This window comes from Channa argus, chromosome 15 (assembly GCF_033026475.1).
Source record: "Channa argus isolate prfri chromosome 15, Channa argus male v1.0, whole genome shotgun sequence".
NCBI classification, from domain to species: domain Eukaryota; kingdom Metazoa; phylum Chordata; class Actinopteri; order Anabantiformes; family Channidae; genus Channa; species Channa argus.
In genome coordinates this window covers 13015343-13035139 of record NC_090211.1, presented here as the reverse complement: position 1 = coordinate 13035139, position 19797 = coordinate 13015343, and the positions used below count along the sequence as shown (strand labels likewise).

The 19797-nt window shown below is 38.7% G+C and overlaps 2 protein-coding genes across 3 annotated transcripts; both read right to left on the bottom strand.

Moving 5' to 3' along the window:
* Positions 1 to 33: 33 nt before the first annotated feature.
* LOC137100329 (guanine nucleotide-binding protein G(o) subunit alpha-like) lies at positions 34 to 8115 on the bottom strand. Its single transcript, XM_067478088.1, has 10 exons — positions 7370 to 8115; positions 7126 to 7261; positions 6952 to 7043; positions 6760 to 6852; positions 6349 to 6509; positions 4318 to 4446; positions 1998 to 2127; positions 1815 to 1886; positions 885 to 972; positions 34 to 339 (listed from the first exon to the last, which is right to left on the bottom strand). The coding sequence occupies exons 1-10, from the start codon at positions 7406 to 7408 to the stop codon at positions 149 to 151; spliced, it is 1131 nt and encodes a 376-aa protein (XP_067334189.1). The 5' UTR covers positions 7409 to 8115; the 3' UTR covers positions 34 to 148.
* Positions 8116 to 8238: 123 nt separating this feature from the next.
* Positions 8239 to 18105, bottom strand: LOC137100328 (ethanolamine-phosphate cytidylyltransferase-like). Of its 2 annotated transcripts, XM_067478086.1 has the most exons (14): positions 17788 to 18105; positions 13210 to 13252; positions 12357 to 12445; positions 11811 to 11972; positions 11617 to 11683; positions 11432 to 11516; positions 11315 to 11356; positions 10664 to 10808; positions 10469 to 10551; positions 10303 to 10380; positions 10134 to 10199; positions 9978 to 10043; positions 9777 to 9865; positions 8239 to 9688 (listed from the first exon to the last, which is right to left on the bottom strand). In XM_067478086.1, the coding sequence occupies exons 1-14, from the start codon at positions 17792 to 17794 to the stop codon at positions 9574 to 9576; spliced, it is 1137 nt and encodes a 378-aa protein (XP_067334187.1). In that variant the 5' UTR covers positions 17795 to 18105; the 3' UTR covers positions 8239 to 9573. The 2 variants fall into 2 exon arrangements, with proteins under 2 accessions (XP_067334187.1, XP_067334186.1); XM_067478085.1 differs by lacking the exon at positions 13210 to 13252 and having other exon boundaries at positions 17788 to 18104.
* Positions 18106 to 19797: the final 1692 nt, after the last annotated feature.

The following is a 19797-nucleotide window of genomic DNA, read 5'->3' as shown; positions in this document are numbered from 1 at the left end:
TTATTTAAAATGTTTAAAAATAAAATGGGCAAGTGCAGCTTAAATATTTAACCTTACTAGGCAATTTACTTGTTTTACATGATAAAATGCTTTCATACAAAATAAGAGCTGTGATAAAATAAACATCTAAAATGTCAGCAGGATCCTTCTACAGCAGCTGCAAAACTGTTAGGTTCTGCTTGATAATCTGATCTATGACCATGTGGAACACCACCTGTATGTTGGTGGTGTCTGTGGCAGTGGTAAAGTGGTGGTACACGGGCTTGTCAGGATGGTTGTTACATGCAGAGAACATGGCAGTGATGTGGTGGGCTGCAGCATCCACATCCATATCTGCTCCTGGATTTGTGTGAAGGTAGGAAAAGGACATACAGCAGAGCTCAGTAAAGCTTATAACCAGTTGAACAGTCAAAAGTACAATTAGTCTAGTTAATGCACATTAGAATAATTTCAAACTGATTACTTCATATTATCCTTTTTCGAAACCAAATATTCGATAATATAAAATATTATGAACTCTTTTAATGTTCTATGAATGTGTGTGAAATATGTATAAACATGATCTGGCCAGAGAGTAGGGTACAGAGGACTGTATGTCAATACTATGACAATTTCAGAAGAAGGAATTTGATTACAGCAGGTCTGTGCAGGATGCAGTCGAAATAAGAATTTATTCTACAGGAATTTCAAGATTTGAAACTAATGCGCCTAAGTTAAGTTTCAACACTTGAGAATTACAAGTGAGCCTGGGAGAGAACGTTGCTTTGACAAATCATTAAACAGACAGAGTCGAGATATTGTGTTGGGCCTGGATTCAGCCTCTATGTCAGGAAACGATGGTCCTGGAAAACAGACCCAAGACTGATAACATCTCTCAAACATACCTTTATAAATAGGAAGGTAAAATCTCAAGTGTCTTCCAGAGTGGAGGATCTTCTCTTGGAATAGGTCAGTTTTGTTCATGAACAGAATCTGTAGTAGAGAGAGATGCCACCACACTTGTGAATTAAAAATACACAACAACAATATTTAAATAAGTTGACAACTTTGCAAGTAGTACCTTACAAGAGAGGGAGTAAAGCTTGTCTACAAGTAAAGACATACAGAAGGAGCAACATTATTTGACGAGTACAATTATATGGTGCTATTATATCCACAAATTTTACTTTCATTTTAAAAACTGAGAAATTATTATAAATGCCATGGCACAATATAAAAATTAAAAATACAGTGTAAAAAGGCCAATATCCTGATCCAATCCAGTTACTTGACAAGAGCATGCAGACACATTGCATCGGTTTTAAATCATTCATAATTATTCAATTAAAAAACAAAAGAAAAACAGTCTATTGTCACTGAGGCTCCAGAAGATTGAGTCTACTTTTAAAGTGGTGTTTTCAAGTGAAATAATTCTTTAATGGAACCAATTTAAAATCATGTGAAAGAAAAAGTACTACCACCGATACTTTTTGTTGCCATTTGTCACCTAGTACTGCTTCAGGCAATTTAACGTAAAAAGGAAAATTCTTATTCACATTATGATGGGTAAGTAGAACATGCAGATAATTTCCAGTGGCCTTGTGTGGCTATAAAAATTTTAGTTTAGCAAGACCAGTGTGGGTTTCAGAACCAATTTGTGAATAAAATTTGCCAACAATGGAGAAGAGTAGTGTGACATGTTGGATTTTGGTAGGTAATCTATGTATGCTTAGCACACAGACCATGAACACAGTGATAACTAGTATTCTACTAGTAGTATCACATTGATGTTCATCTTTAAGAAAGCCATCTACATTAGGTACAAACAACCTTACCATTGAGGTGTTCCTAAAGACCGTGTTCGCAGAGATGGATGTAAAAAGCTCAAGACTTTCCTGCAGTCGGTTCTAAGTGAGGAAAGAAAACCAAAAAGGTTTAGAAAACAGAACAAGGTTGTATCAAATTTAACGACATTTTACAACATGAGCCTTTTCATTTACTGTTAGTACTTAACATACCACTGAAGGGTCCTCCATTAGTGTCATGTCATAGCTGCTTAAGGCCACAACAAACACTACAGCCTGAATAGAGTCAAAGCAGCTGAGCCACTTCCTCCTCTCACTCCGCTGGCCCCCAACATCATATAACCTAGATACAAGAGAAAACACGATTGACTGGGGATGATATTTTCCATGTTCAATGCCTCATTTATACAGAGGTGCAGATCTTCCACAGACCTCACTGCCAGATATTAACAGGTCATTTACATAACAGACAGTGAATACAATTCTGATAAAAATGACCCAAGTTAGTTAATTCAAAAATTATTTCAAAAACTGTATTTTTGATGGCATTAGATAGGGAGATTTTTTATTTAAAATAGATCAACTGTATGATTCTTTCTAATACTGGGACAATCCATTTGAAAATACAGTCTGGCTCTAAGCGAAACTGGGGGTCTTGGTGACACAGGTAATGGGCTCCCATTTTGGTGCAGTCTCCAGGTGCATGATTGCAGCTGGAGATGTCAGAGACAATGAAACATTCATCTCCCAGGTCAGGCATCAGTTTGAACAAGCAGGAGGACAATAAGCTTCAACTGTGGTATTTGACAGCATTAGAAAAGAAAATCTTCACCCATGACTAGAAGATTTTTCAGATTAAGTGAAAAAACAGGATCAAACCTTTAAAGTGATCATATATTAAATTCTTGCAGATGGTATTTGGGTTTTTTTGACACCTGGTGGTATCTACCCAAGACTGACTTGATCTGAAGCACTTATGGACATGCAAGAGTTTTATTTCGCTAAAAACCTTTCTACCAAGCATAAGTTTTAGTAATATGGAAAGCAATGTCAGATAATTAAAACAAAATGCAAATCAACAAAACATTACTGAAATTGCATTACAGGTGTGCAAGGTGCATCAGTTACCTGTATCTATTAAAATCTAAACAGTATGAGGTTGCATGGTGTTTACTGCAAGTCTACTCCTTTAAATGTATTGGTGCATTATCAACAACACTTGTATTAAATTGCTGTTTTTGCTGATTATAGAAGTAAAAAAAACTAATGAAACTGAAGACTTAGATATCCTCAAAGGCTGAGCTGAATGCATTGCATACCTTGCAGACACTAAAAGTACTGTGAAATTGTCAAATTCTTGAACATTTCAAAAAGTTTAAAAGAAGCTACAGTATATGCAATATTCATGTTATGTCAAGTTATGGTTTGTATGGATTTTGTTTCTAATAGTGACCCTTGCAGTAGAAAGGGGGCATCCTGAATGGTTGTTTACTTGGAAAACAAAAGTTTACAATCTAAGAAGAGTTTGTGTTTCAGTGCTCCATCACTATGCTATCCACACTGAATTCCTTGAACACCCAGAGCAATGGATCCATCAATAATTCACTTCTGAGTCAAGGCCAGGAACTGCCTCCCTGAGCTCAGGAGTTACACTTTTGTCAAAGACCCTTCAATCTGGTAGTGACGCTGAGTCTCCAGAGCATCACCAATGTACTTTCTTGGACAGTGTGTTAAAGTGTGCAACAGTAAATAATATGGGAGGGGGGGGTCGTCTCTTCAGCGGCTTCAAATGTATAAAAATTGTAGAAGGGAAGAAGTTTTGAACAAAGGAACAAAGTTGCCACAGTTGATCAGATTTAGCTGTTGAGCCAAACTGAACCGCTGGGAATCTTGGACCTCATTAAGTGAGGCGCAAAGGGGACCAAAACACACCATTTACACTTACAAACACTCAGAATTGTGTGAAAGTTCTCAACAAAGTCCAGTGATTAACTAGAATATCTGACGAGAGAACGGAACATGGCAGTTTAAAGAAACGTCACATCTAGTCTACGTGAGCTTGAGAGGATCAGATAAAAAGGCACGAATCCCAGTGTACTCGTGTTTTTTGATACACCAAGTGAAACTGTACGTGTTAAACTACATGCGCTTTAGTGATGTGATATCCTTATTTTAATCAAGATTCATTTATTAGAATCTCTAGAGCGTTTACAGGGAATATGACTTAATGCTTCATTGTGCCGTAACACACCAATAGCCTGACTGATCATGTATCAGTATGAAGCTTCAAAGAGTATATGTCCCTCAAAAGGGAAGGGTGAATTACTGTTTTAATTGTGCACATTTATGAATTTAATCATCGCTCTAATAAGCCAAAATATGATGCGCTTCTTTCCAGTGAACAGAGAGTCCGACGTGAGTCATTAATGTTTTTACCTTTATTAAGGCAATAAAAAACATGAGCATTGCCAGTTATAGTTATATCATGTTGCAAGCACTCGTGACTTTACACAGCTAGTTTGATCGGGCTTACCGAAAGATCATGTCATTAACTTGAAACTGCGTCTCAATGATTCCACAGGTCCTCACCCTCACTCTCAGAACATCTGTCTCTGTGGGAATGTAGTTGGGGGCGATGATGCGACTCATGTTTTCAAAGAAACTGAAAGTAAACAAGACGCCACACAGGCATTTTCACTGAAAGGTGTGTTGTTTATAGGCTTATTATATAAAATGGTTCAATAAATTTGACGGAATTTTAATGGTAGCAAATATACCAAATGTCCCATTTGGGACATTGTCCATCTATAACCTCTTCACTCAGTTGTTAGTTTATAAGGGCTGTTAGTTTATCATTAATGCTTTTTAATACAACCGTCCTGCAATAAATTTATACTTCCACAAAAGGTTTTATGTTCAGTTCTTGTTCAAATGGTTTTAGACAGATTTTTAAATCACCTTAACTGTTATTCTGGAGGTTTAGCAATGCTGCTGATATATGAATTCCATTACACTAAACCATACAGTATTCTGTACTGTATCCTGCAGCAAATACAACAATTCTAGATGCAATGAACATCCACAAGAAAACCACCAGAAATCTTTATGGTGACACTAGGCAATGTCAGCAACACTGCTGATTAACAAGATCTGAAAGAGAAAGACTAGAGTCAAAAGCCCCAACTGCGCAAGTGAGTTTATCATATTTGTAATTCTATAAAAACCTAACTTATGCGGCATAACAGTGTTTGTAATTTTGTCCCACTAATTTATATCAATAAAACAATGCGAAAGAGAAATCTGTATATTGCAATACAGTTCAGCAGCAGCAAAAAAAAGTTTCCATCTATCAGCTAACTCAGTGGAGCAGCAGTGACAGTTCAATTCATGCCCAAGTCCAATACCCAGGAAATCATTTCTCACTTTGAGATGCCCTCAGGTCCTGGAGAAGTCAAGCATGTCATGACTGTCTGCTCAAGTATTTCTAGAGAGAGAATCAATGCGGGGTGAGAACACTGAAAGAGAGCTAGTTGAGTTTCATATCATTCTCCAGCCTCCAACCTTAGAGTTCCAGTAATGAAGCCACCACATCGTCACTTTTCTCAGTATGGTAACTTGCCGGAGGGTCTCTCTGTTGCCGTCGCGACATGGTTATTCATTTCATGTAACATTAAAATGACCAAAACCAAAAACCAGAACATTTACCTTGGATTTAAAGACTGTAGCCAAATGCTAACAAAGCTTTGGCAAAATCAAATAATCATATGAAGAAATAAATAAAGATCTAATAGGAGCAGAAACACAAGATAGATCACTCATAGCAGTGTGTAACTTGTGTGTGGGGTCAACTGTTATAAAATAATCTCTCCATAGTTGGCAGGAAACCAGGAGTGGAAAAATAAAAAATAAAACAAATAAAAACACACAGTGCTGTCATTTTGTAAAATGTAATCCACTCTTCAGTTAACAATCCACTCTTCCGCTGATTATGCAAAACACACTCAACAAGCTATGTCGAGTAGTGAGACGCATGACACTCCACAGGCAGCTTTTATTAAAAGAAACTACTGAAAAGCCACAACAACATGGCCGAAGGCCAGCAATTGGATATAAACACAAAGACAGGATGTCTGTATTCTAATAACTAGTGTTTTAAAATGTATGATAATGCAATAACATATATGGCAGATATATACTGTTAAATTATACGATTTCTCAGACATTCCCAAAACCTATGGCTTCATACTTACGATTCTGTTTTACCCTAACTGGTTAACTTTAATGATTTTCTTCTCAACCCTCATTCCCATCTTCCTGGATGTGTAAACAGTTATTTATTTATTTATTTATTTTTAAATTTGGTCCCAATTAAGGCTACCATTCACCAAATGTCACAGGAATCATTTCCTGAAGCGAGTTATTCTCAGCAGTTGCTTTACTGTTGCTCTATATTGACAAGCCATGACGACACTTCTTACTGGGCAATTTCCCCTGACATTTCCCACTGTCAGTCATAATTGGGTGGCGCTGTGCAGCGTAGGTCACTTAAGGTCATTCTACTCACTAGAGCGCGGAGTCATTCAGCTCAAACTCATAACCTCTAGCCGCTGCTGCTCGCACCCCTTGGTCAGCCCAAAGTGCACAGAAAGCATGACCCACAAAAGGAAGCAGCTCCTGGTCATCCCCCAAACACCGGCTGCAGGATAGGATGGAACGTGCGTGCATCTGAACAAGACAAAATATGATCAGGACTCTACATATTTCCACTTATGTAAATCTAATTAAATTTGATTATGCATTGCATCAATGACAACTGTCATGTCTTTCAGCATCAGAACTTTTCCCTAATGATCAGGGTTGTACACAGATAAACACTGACATCTAGTGTAATAAAGAGGGGCTGCAATAAACAGCAGATTAGCAAGAGAACAAACTGAAATGAAGCTGCATCTGTAGAGAACAGAAGTGTCCTGACCGTGTTATTCTTGTTTGCAAGGTTTATCCTTAACATCCCCATTCCTTGAAGAACAAACTTCATAGAGGTCAGGAGGTTGTCTAACACTGCAGGCTGTGGAGAAGAATGGAAGTCAAAATGATGTTGTAAGCGACAGCTTGGGATAGTTTCTTTTGTGGTGAAAAATTAACAACAATGCCCCATTCACTGTACCTTGAAACTAATGAGCTCCTGTTTAGAGAAGCCGTGACTGTGAATTATCTTTATCTGTTTGATCAGGGTACTCTTTCCACTCTCTGCAGCTCCTGATGAACAAACCAGAGAAATTCCTGTTTAGTAAATGTCAATTCCCGTTTCATAAAATACACAAACTCCTTTAACACACACCAAGCATGAGGATCTTCATGACATTCAACTCAGTCTTGGCTTGTTCACAAAGGTCTTGTTCTATTTTAGAGTTTTGAAGTTTTGCTTTTTTGGCCTCCTCTGTAATTTCCTGGTGAAGGCACATTCCCATGCACATCTAAAAAGAATAACAGATTTGGATGACAGAATGAAGTTACTTGAAATTTAAATTCTTTTTTGAGGAGATGAAAATCAAGTGAACAATTTAAGATTGTATATGTGTTACCTGCAGTGGAACTGGCAGTATATTGAGACAACAAAACATTTTTGTGTTTCCTCTGCGCGTCGAGGTATCGTGTACGTCTCAGCCAACAAGTGGTTTCCAATATTGTTAGCAAGAAAGCTAACAGCTAATTTCCAGATGGTTCATTAGACGCACGTGTGCGCCTTTTCCCAACAAGCTGCGTTGAAGTCAGTCAGTTAAATCCAGGGATGAAAAAGATACGGGAGAAGTTTCCCTCAAAATTAATTCATTAAGTTTACTTAACAACTGAGGTGCAATGCAAAAACACACATGACAGAACCTACCCCTTGTATGCAGTTGATACAATTGGAATTATTTTTTTTAAGATAAAAATCTTGAATTCCGAAAATAATTAATTTTTACGCAAAATTATGAATGCACCTTCCGTCACCGGCCTGCTGGCACAGAGCATGATTGCTAAAAAATAAATCAATAAATAAATACTGAATGACATTTCCGAATGACTCAAACCATACACAACATGGGGGCCATAAAATGGTGAATTTCTCCAATAATTGCTCATAATCTGCTTGATCACCTGCGCTTGGTCATACACAAATTTACTGTAAAATGCTTCCACTTTCACAAACATTACTTAACCCATTACCTTTTCCTCTACTGTAGATTATGTCTTTTTGAAACTCTGTCAATGCTGGGTCCCAATCTGCTTCTAATATAATCTAATCTTAATAGGCTGACATTTAATAAACTCTTTGTGAGTCATATGTGAATTTAAATCTTTTCTGATCAAAGGTTATATCTATGCCCAAAACATGACCTTACCTTTCATTATGCCACTAATGGGTTTACCCATTTATGTAATTATTGAGGGAATTAATTAGACATGATAATCCTCTCAGACACTCTGATATTTTAATTTTTAGTCAAATTAAGACCACAAAAATCATTTTAGATTTAAGAGTTATTATTAATGACAAAGAAACACTGTAGTCCCATTGTTTTCTACAGTATTTGTCAACTGGGAGTTGTCATTAACATAGACTATAGCCCACACTGAATACATTCCAACTTGACAAACAGACATATTGCAATGCTTTTTTTAAACAATAGGAAACAATCTATACAGTAGTTAACGGGGATGAGATGATTAAAATATACATCTACAAAAAATATATTATTTTATCTCATTTGATGTATAGACAGTGGTTAAATTGTTTGGGAGACTCAAAATTGAGAGTAAGAGGTTTACTTCATGCTCAAGTCAACAACACTGAGCTTATGCATTAGATCTCTAGCTATACAATGAAAACTAAAAGTTAAAAGCAGCATTTAAAACAACTCTTTAGTACTCTCTATATAAATATAAGGAGTGTAAACTAAAAGACATTGCACTCAAAAGGTCGGGTGTGCAGGCGACAGTGTGCATCATTTGTGAGTTAAAAACCTGCCGTACCAGTAAAAACAGAACAGTTCTGATGATGTCTGCGTAGGTTGTGTAGACAGTGCAGTACACTGTTTCATTGCCTCTTATTAACCCAAGTTAAAACCGGGAGGCAAAAGCAGTGAATTTTTCTCCCCCAATTCTCTAGTATTCGCTGCATCCTCCAGAGAGCCTGTTATCACTTAACAATAGACACATAAAGTACATACAGTATATACAAAGATATGGGGCTAAACCCATTGTTGAGTAGAAAGCAGCAGCAGCCCCACAGAAATGATAAAATCCAATCACATTTTTTTGCGATAGTTAAATGCCTGAACATTTTAGGTCCCACTTACCTTCTTGATATACAGTAACACAAAAAACATAAGAGTACTTGAAAAATTTAAAATATCCAAAGACATAAAACTGTTGAAGAAATGCCACTTTCTTTCTTTTCTCAACTTTCTTGATGTCCATAATTCAGTGGTTAGAGATCTGTGTACTGTATGTGTGCCTTGTTCACTGTTATGAACATGTAGTTGCATATACAGAATATATTAATATAATCTGACCCACACTCGCACATACACGCATACACTGTATACCTGATATTCCCACAGCACACTTAGCTGCTTTGTCTACAAGTGGGCTGTTGAAAAGACTGCTGCTATTATCCACGACCATGTGTGGAGGATGTCACAATACATATAAAAGGGTAGATTCTACTGCACATCAGTCACAATTAATTGAGCTCATCCTTGTTGCAGTCACACTCAGTTCATAGTGCCTTTTGGGGATTGTCCTACAGCACAGCCTTGGCTCTTTCTTTAGTTTTTTCCTCCTCTTGTCGCTTCATGGCCTGGATGACAGCGATCTCTTTGGCCTCTTTCTTCTGGTTCCTTGCTTCAAATAGCAACCTGTATCACACAAAGGAAATAAAAAAATGACTGTATCTCTTAAATCCCTGGTCCAAAGCAATGTATACTCATAAATAAATAATAATACCTGTTCTTGATTATCCTCTGTACAATGGCATCTGTAGTGAGGGTGTTCCCACTGTCAACAGTCCGCAGATTTCCTTGTCTCCTGGGCTCCTGAGTGTGACAGAATGAAATGAATAAAAAATGTGATTCATCGCCACTGCAGATTATTTCACAAAGGTGTTCTCTAAAATTCACAATAGTGTGATAGTGTTTCTGGTCTTACAGCATAAGGGTCTGAACCATCTTTGTCAGGGTATATTTCTGTCTTTCCATGGCAAACGAGATCCACCTGTCGGTACACAGCTATTAAGTTGCAATCACTGTTTATTGAGAACGTTATAACCTAGTGGTGAAAGGGAAATGGATTACGGTTAGTTACCTTGAAATGGTCCAGCAAATCTTTTGTGACTGCAAAGGGAGCCCCAATCACCACTTCTGACACGTACTGTTGGGAAAAAGTGCACAAAAATGTGTTATACATGAAGGTAATATACAGTAAGAAGTGGTGCAATGTGCTTATGAATAATAAACGAGCAAGAAGAACGCACTCGACAAGCCAGGACGCTGAGCGTTCTCTCGTGAACATTCATGATTGGGTAGTTTTTCCCTTTGTAACGATTCACCTCCTGAAAATAGTAGAAATAAACATTTGTGAACACACGCTACAGAGGTGGTAAACTGTTCCAAACAGACAATAAAGAGCAGGAGTTTCACCTGATCAAAGTGCAACCCCACTATAATGTATGGCTTTTCTGCAAGCTTATGCACTGCTTCCAGGAAGTCCACATGGCCAATGTCTGACAAAAGACTAGTCAAAGGTGACAACTACTTAGCAGCAATTACATTTACCATGATTTTAATTAAATTGCATATTTGGTGTGTAGGATTTTCATTACAACAAAAAGATACGAAAGAGGTCGAAGGCTCCTGCCACATAGATGATAGTTTCTCCGGGTTGAGGCTCCTGGCCTGAAGCAAATTGGATGATCTTCTGTGAAGTCTGCAGGAATTGAGACACCCCTGTCCAGGGACTGTGACCCTTCTGACCATGCAGCTTGTAATCAAGAAACAACCACAATGAGTATAAAGAAAGCAATAAGATACTGTAGATTCACCAGATTATCTGCACAGTGAGACTAGAATGAGGAATCATCGCCACCCAGTGGTGGGAACAGTAATGTCACGTTTGGTCATCCACTCAAAGCTGTCCCACAGATCCCCAGTGCATTTATTCAACCCCTGCCAAATTGACAGCTTCCTTTCTTAGAGGCTCCAATATAAGCAAAGCATCTGCTGTTTTCACACTATTTAAAATAACAGCATGTTGACTCTGAGTTACTGAAACCATCCAGGATTGATGACTGCCACAGCCCACTACTCCATTAGAAAGTGAGACCACAGCAAAGGCCTGTATTTAATAGTGGCTGACACATGGCTCATTTTTCATGAATGACAAAACTGTCAAGTTAGATGAAGGTAAACAGGCACAAATAGGGTTTTAAGAAGTAAGCTATGAGGTGGGTAGCATCAAAATAAGATGGGAAAACATTTGGTATTTACCTTCCCAAAGTTGCCCTTGTGCTGCTGGTAATCTGAACTATCCTACAGAGAAGAGAGGGGGGAATTAGGCATCTCGTCCATTATGAAATAGTTAAAAGAAAGAGAGGCTGTACTCACAATGTTGCTGTGGTGTGCTTTAGTCATCAGCAGCATCCTGCCAACCAGATCTGTAGTCGAAACTCCCTGGGTTCTCTTACACTCCCTGTAACAATACACAACACTGTGTGACAGCTGAAGAAACATACCTTTCAAATTCCATCCCAACTGTATTTTTTTCTGCCTACTTCAAATGGAAATCTCACCTGTATCGCCCTGACTGCTTCACCTCTTCATAGGTATCCTTCCCGTCCACTGTTAGAGTTATATCATCTAAAAGCAACAGCATACATCCATGTTATATCCGCCTGTAATTGTTCCTTACATAAGTGATCTAGCATCATACTTGGAACTAATCTGTATTTTTAAGAAAAATACACCATTTTATCATATAATGTACCTCCGTGCACACAAAAGTCACAGTTGTACTTGTCGAGGGTTTCAAGGGTGGTGACATAAGGGGCTCCTTCCACAACCTCATCCACCCATTTTATGGCTCGCACCATCTTGTATCTTTCTTCCTGAGTGAAGACTGGCGGACCCTTGTGCCTTGCAATTTCACCTTGAAAAGAGAAACCCTCCAATTAAATGATGATGCTGACACACACATAGAACGCTTTGGCTGAGGTTACTAGAACACAGAGGAAATCCCTATTTGCATGACTTTCTGATAAGCAGTTTTTGAGTGACTGAAATTCGGCATGAACAGCTTGAACTATTTTATCATCACTTCATCAGAGAGAGAATTTGCTTAACTCTGGGCTTCAAAGCAGTAACTCTGGGTTTTCACTATGTCACAGTGGGCACAGAAGGATCAGGCTCAATTGCAAAGTTGCTGAACTACTATCACAACAGCGTCTTCTACATTAAACACTGAGGTTACTAGTTACACAGCTGATGCCTTATTTGTACTGTGTCTACTGCTTATTCAGGAATGGATGCTTACTGTCTGTGTGTACTCCAACGATGAGGTAATCTCCCATGGCCTTGGCCTGTCGCAGCTGGTTGGAGTGGCCATAATGCACCATATCATAACTGGGAGGAAGAGGGAGAAAAACTTGAATGTATTTATTTTATAATTTTCATGTTTTATAATTTATAAGATTTACAATAGCGAGATACAGGAGACTAAGGGGAGGACTGGTAAACAAGGAAACAAATAATATGTAAGAAGATATAAGGTTAAGCACAGTTTCATAAAACTTCAAACATATAGCGCCTCTTTTCTAGTGCATTATGCTTTATTCCTGAAGATAGAAAGATAGTAGAGAACATCTAGTTATTTAAATGTGGTGGTGTTTTCACCAGCAAGATCACACTCAGTTCTCAAATTAAAAAAATATAGCAAAAAGGGCTGTAATAATCAGATTTCTGAAGCTCACCACAAAGTGAGAATTTTACTTTAAGAAAAAAGCAAAAAGAAAATAAAGAAAAAGTCATCAACCCTTAGAAGCATAGGTGGGTCGAAAATGATGCGATGATGCGTTTTCTTGCAATATCTTTGTAACGAAAAGTTGTTATCATTTCATAGTCCAGCTATTTCTCAAAAACCATGTTTTTGATATCATGCCACTTAAATATTTAACCTACAATTTATACATATTACGAAATTGTATTTTTTTTATTACTACCCCAAACTTCCATAGCTGGATCAAAAATGACCCAAATTAATTTTCTATGGAATTTCATGGAAACCACAGACTCTGCTTTGACTCAGGCTTCTGCTTTTATACATTCTTGTCATTCACAACATTCAAGTAATCATAAAGTCAACAATTGGTGTGGGAGATACAAGGTACCTGTGTGCAATGTTCACAGCCAGAAACAGGTAGTTTGTCACAACTGCATACAGTGATGAGACAAGAAAGGCAAGAAAAGTTACACGCACACACACACACACACACACATACATACATGCATATACTCTCTCTCACACAGAGTGTGAGACTACTACAAGTTACGTGGCTGTAGCTCAGCTGGTGAGGCAGTTGTCCACGAACCACAGGGTCAGTGATTCAATTCTTGGACCCTCCTGACTATGTGCCGAAGTGTCCTTGGGCAAGACACTGAACCCCAAGTTGCTCCCAGTAGGTCAGCTGAGCACCTTCCATGGCAGCCACCGCCATCTGCGTGTGCGTGTGTGTGAATGGGTGAATGATAAGCAAAATTAAAAAGCACTTTGAAAACAAAGCGCTGTATGTATAAGTGGCCATTCAACATTTATACGGAAACACACAAATGCAATATGGATGTTGACATTGTTCTATTGCTGTTGTGTAATTTTCTTTTCAAATTTTCAAAATCTTTTAAAAATGTTAAAAATGTTTAAAAAGTGAAAAATAAAAATATTTTAACCAAAGGTGGCATAAAAATCCATTTTTAACCATTTAGGGTAGCGTCCAGTCACTCATGCATCTAAGGGTTAAAATAGTCTATAAAATACATTAAAAGCAATCAAACAATCTTTGAGATATCTCGTGTTTTCCCACCCCCCTCCCACCACCCAGACTATGATCTATGACCGTCCGTAGATAATCACATTAGCGCAGATTGGAAACTGAGATAACAAGTAACAAGGTAATCTAGCACAGTAATAGAGAACAGATGGGCATTAGCCATCCATCACTATTACTACTGCCAACAGTAGCATCGGTCTGGTAATGTTTAAAGAATGACAGGAACATGGTCTGGTTGTTGGATGTAATTGCAGATATGTAGATTATATTAAGTTTATTAGGACCTGATCATAAAGCAACTCCATAATATCCACTGAGTAACAGTGTCAATTATATTCATCAGCCATTCGCTCTCAGCAGGTAATTTGGAGTCACCATAATGACAACAAAATGATTATTAAACTCTAAAATGAAGAAAATATATATAAATTAGCATTTGTGTCCTTTTTCTGGTATACTACATCACATATGTAGAAGGCAACAGCATCCCAGGTTGTTTTTATCCCCGGGCTATGTTAATGAAACACAGCATCTGCACCCTCTTACAGTGTCACTGCACACGGCCTGAGTGAAAACACCTTGGGAAAAAAAACTTGGAGGAGGTCTTGCTGTTGAGGAAGCCAAGGGAAACCAAGGGTTTTTCTGTGTGCCTTGTCAATCTGTGGGAATGGGATCCAGGCGATAGTGCTAGGGCTAGAAGAATGTAGTAGCAGGGAGCATTTGGAGGTAAATGAAGAGAGAAGAAAACTCTGAGATCCAGACAGTTACATAAGAGCAGGAGGCTGCTTTTGTGGTGTTATACTAACTAGATGCCCCACATGTGACCGTATTCCTGTTTTATTTTTTAATAGGGATAGATCATGGCAGTATCACTGGGGCATGATGAAATATTAATTAGTACAGCCTGTTAGCAGATACCCAAACAGCAGCTAGGCCTCTAAAGACAAAGCCAGACAGACATCTGTGTACACTGTGAAAGAATAAAACGGGACACGAAACAGAAGTGAAGGTAAACACTGATGGCAACAGGGAGCACAGAAATGATAATTATGGTTTTTTTCACGAGGGCCGTCTGTTTAACTGGAGATTTCTAAATTAAAATACACTGGAGACGCATTGCTGATGCATTTTATTGAACTCTTCGTGGATAATTCTCAGGATACCAATTACCTCAGATAAGCATTGAATGAATGAACACATCACCATTACTTCACCCCAGCCTCTAAGTAACATGTTTATGGGCTCGCACAGTATGTGCACACTACCTCAGCAGATACACAGTGGAAGAGGACTTTAACCGCCTTCTTGATGATGCTTCTCTGACAACTAATCTTTAACCCCTGTCACCTCTTTTCATGCTCACAAATAAGAACAGAAAATCCCTTTGTGCAAAAAAAAAAAAAGTCAGGGTCAGGGTCAGAGATGTCTCAATAGATGAATTGACTGTACTCTTTCCTTGGAGTTATCCTGCTGACAATGCTGGATGTCAGAGCGAGCGGGGCGAAGTCCAGCAGGGTTCGGGAAACAATGTGCTCACTGACGGGCCTTGCTGCACGAGCTGCAGTGGTCGTAGCAGGTGTGGGCCGGAGGGGTTAGAGGGGTTAATGACATGAGCTCTGTTGACATTGGTACTCTTTGCAAGCTCACCCCACCGGCTAATATTCAGGCATCCCAAATATTCTGCAACATTTCATCAAACCATGGACAGGCAGCCACACCTAATTGTCAGGAATTCTACCAGAGAAAGCCACTGTAATCCAGGCCTTTCTACACAGAAATTCAAAACATTTATTTTGCTTCTGCATCACGAAGTCAGAGACCACCTAAGATTGGTGTCACTCCCACAGGGGGTGTTTTTCAGTCAAAGTTTAGGGTTAATCAGTCTGTAGTTGTATCATAGTCCTATGTCTTAAAATATTAGTAGGGAACGTTTTTTTTTCTTTTCTTTTAATCAACCAATCAATTATTGATTGCTGTTTTTTTACCCAGATATCTGAGGTGTCTGATAATTCTGCTGTCAACTCAATACACTAGGGGTGAAAGGAATTTTCTTTTCAGCCTTGTCCAGTTTACATTTGATAAGCAAAGACCTCAGTGTCAACAGGTTTGTGTATTTGCTTCTCGGAGCAGGAAATTCTTCCAGTTCACATAAGTGTTCAGAGCGAGGCCTGTGCACATTGTTTCTTGAGAGGCAAGTTGTTATTGATTAATGCCATGAATGCTACCAATACTTTTCCATCTGTATCTGTTGAGTGAGTGGCAACAAAAGTCAAAGCTTCTGAAATTAAACTAAAACTGTCTGCATGGGTATAATATGTTGTATATTATACTGGGGGGAACTATTCCTTGAAAGGTCATCTTGATTTTAACATTTTAACATGTAAAACTCAGATTCAGCAAAGAAATATTTAATGGGAAAGCAAACTGCATATGCAATATGCAGTATAATAAACTACAATCTTAAATATATATATATATATATATATATATATATATATATATATATATATATATATATATATATATATATATATATATATATATTTCCAAACATTAAGGTGCAGGAGTAGAGGCAAATAAGCTTTGGTTTTTATCTTTTTTTTCCCTTTAATGTGACCTAAAGTTATGATTTTCTGTGGCTGACCGTGTCACATCTGTGTGCTCACATTAATCCATCTCCTGTATTGCCATTAAGGCTGTGACTGGCACTGCATGAGCACCACGCTTTAATAACTATAACACAATTATACTTATTTCATTATATCAGGCTGAAAGAAGACACCATGTCTGCACAGGTGTTGTTATGGAATAATGAAAGGAAATTTAAAAAAAACATGAGAGAGATACTAAACAAAGTTCAGATTGCGCTGGCGGCCTAGTAGTTCAGTATCTGAACCCTAAAACTGAATCACATTGTTACCTATAAAATAGGTGTGGCATAAAAAGCCAAAGATGTTATGGATTATAATAAACGTCTGCTTTACAGGTATGTTGTCATTATTGCAAAAATAGACATCAGGACGAACTCAGTAGATGGATGCATGCTGTTTCTATACAGTTATAGCGGATGTTGTGTCAACTGAAAGAAACCACATTCGTTGTCAAGGAAAGTTGTATTGTGATTATGGTATTTTGAGATATTTTTAGCCTTTAATGACTCAACTGACATGGAGCTACGCATCAGTAATTAAGATTAATATGTTTCTATCTCACTGATAGCGCTACATATCATCGTTATCACCTGCTGTAGATCTTTATGGCAGTATGACTACTTCACTGGCTCAAGGCGAAGTCTCTTTGAATTGTAAAACAGAATTGCCACTAATCTAATTGTTGCTTTGACAATGTTAGTTTCATAGCAATAAAATCACAAATTCAAGTCAGATGCAAAACTGTAAAAGTAAAGGTTTCCTGTATTTTTTTTGGTTTGTTTATCCTTGTTTAATGTCTTGTTTAATCTAATCACTGTTACCTGTGACTTAAGGGAATACTTGCAGTCAGTTATTACAATAAAAAATACTATGTTCTGATCATGTTTATAGGCTCTGATGAAATGGAACAAAAAATTTCAATATAAAGCTTCTTCTATTATATAATGAGACTATTCAGATAGAAAACTGAGATACTGGGATGCCCCAGAATTATCATAAATTTAATGTCAAGTCTTGAGTTACGGTGCTTATCTATTGGGCAAAGATTCCTCCCATCACAACATACACACAACAGAATATTCTCCTGAAATTTCTTCGTACATGTCTATGGAGAACCGAGTAGCCCCGTGAGAGCCCTGCAAGCTGCAGCAGGCCTGCCCCAGTCATAGGTTCCAAGGCTCACACATATATTCAAACGTGCCCGACGGATGGAAACATACAGTGTCGTAGCATCTCCATCACAAAAGCAACCGTCCAGTAAGATACTCACCAGCCATCACACCACACCCGGATTCTTCTCCTCCTCTTCTCGGGACTGCAAGCTGCAGCGCCGGGAGTCGTCCCTGCGTCTTTCCCGGCCGCTGTACTTATTTGGTGGTGGTGATGTCCGTTCTTGATCATTGTGCAGCTGCTGCGAAAATCTCCAAAAGTTAAACTTACTGCTCAAAAAAGGTGACTTCCCCCCCCCCTAATTGATATGATGAGGCACAACTCTCCAGTGCAGCACAGTAGATGTCTGTGTGAGCAGCAGCAGCAGCAGCAGCAGCAGCAGCAGCACTTGCGCAATGCGTCAACGCCTCCTCTGCCGGCGACGCAAGACGACGCTCGATGCGTCAAGTCTGCTACAGGCAACAGATGAGCCACAAAGGAAGGAAGAGCTATTCACGAAACCCCACGTAACACATCGATGGCCTGTCTTGGTTTATTTTGAAAAGTCCGAACGTGAAGCTCGGGACTATAATGACAAGCTTGACGACGGGACAATCGTACGACGAAGTGCCGGTACACGCATGCGATGCTGTTACATAATTACAGTCATGTGACTGTATATCTGGATTCCCACAGAAAGAGCAGAACGTTTGCATGGACTGTAGTTGGTCCCATGTTGGATGGCAGGATATCCCCGTAAATTCACTAGCATAAAAGTTTGTTTTTATACTACACTCAAACGGTAAGGATCCAATAAAACAGAAGTAAAACCAGCTTGAGAAATGTTGGAGACAAACTGTAACATATTAAAAAGTACAGACCAGAATTCGAATGTATGTTTACACCTTATATTTCTAACAAACAGGCTGTATGTCGAACATATACTAAAACAGAAAGTCAGACATATTTTTAACCTTCCCATTTTTAATGTTCTACAAACACTAATAGTAAAGCAACACCAGTATGGTCATGTGATCATAGTAAAGACAAGTGCTGTTAACACGTTTATGGCCTGTGATATGATTTACAACCTATAAATGAGAGGGACTGGATATTAAACACACACACACACACACACACACACACAAACACACACACACACACACACACGTCTATTACATCTCAAACTGATGAACAAACACAATGAAAGCAAAAGCTTCACACTATAAAAGATGTTTCCGTTCAACAGGTGAGTTACAACATGCTTTACTTCTTCTCAGTCACTCAACAACTGGCCTTGGTTAAACTGTGTTGGCTAATTTTAGGCCCATCTCCAAGCTGCCCTTCATTTGGAAAGAAAAGAAGTTTATACGCAGGTGAAGTCTTTCCTGGACAAGCAACATGTTTTGGAGGTCTTCCAGTCTGGTTTTAAAACCTTGCATAGCACAGAGTCAGCGCTGCTAAAGGTCTTTAATGAATCCTTCTGGCAGCTGAGGCTGGTGGTCATGTAATTCGTGTCCTGCGAGATCTGACCGCCGCTTTTGATATAGAATATCACTAGAATCAATTTAGTACAATTTTTTAGTATCTCGGCTACAGCACCTAGTTGGCATCCGTGGTGATGCTTTGAAATGGTTTAGGTCCTATTTATCTGACAGAACAACGTGTGTGAGTCTTGCTGCTTCTTTTGGGTCATTTTCTTTTTACCTTTTAACATTAACACGAATTCTTTGACAGCAGGCCATTTCTCAGTTGCAAAAAGCATGTTTTCTTCCATCTTAGGCACCTGCCAAAGGTAAAACTCTTTCTTGCATGGGAACAATTTGAAACAGTAATCCATGCCTTTATCACAGCTCGACTAACGCACTGCCAGTCTTCCTTTGCACATCTCCAATTGGTGCAGAACGCTGCTGCTGGTCTCCTGGTTGGAGCGCGCAGGTGGGACCACACAACTCCTACTCTGTCATTTCTCCGCTGGCTGCCCGTTCATCTTAGAGTTCATTTTAACTCTTTATGTGTTTTGAAATCTTTAAATCTCGTCCCACCTTACCTCACTGAGCTACTTTTGCCCTACACTCCTTCCCGGGGCCTCGGGTCAACTGATCAGCTCCTCCTGGAGGTACCGGGAGGG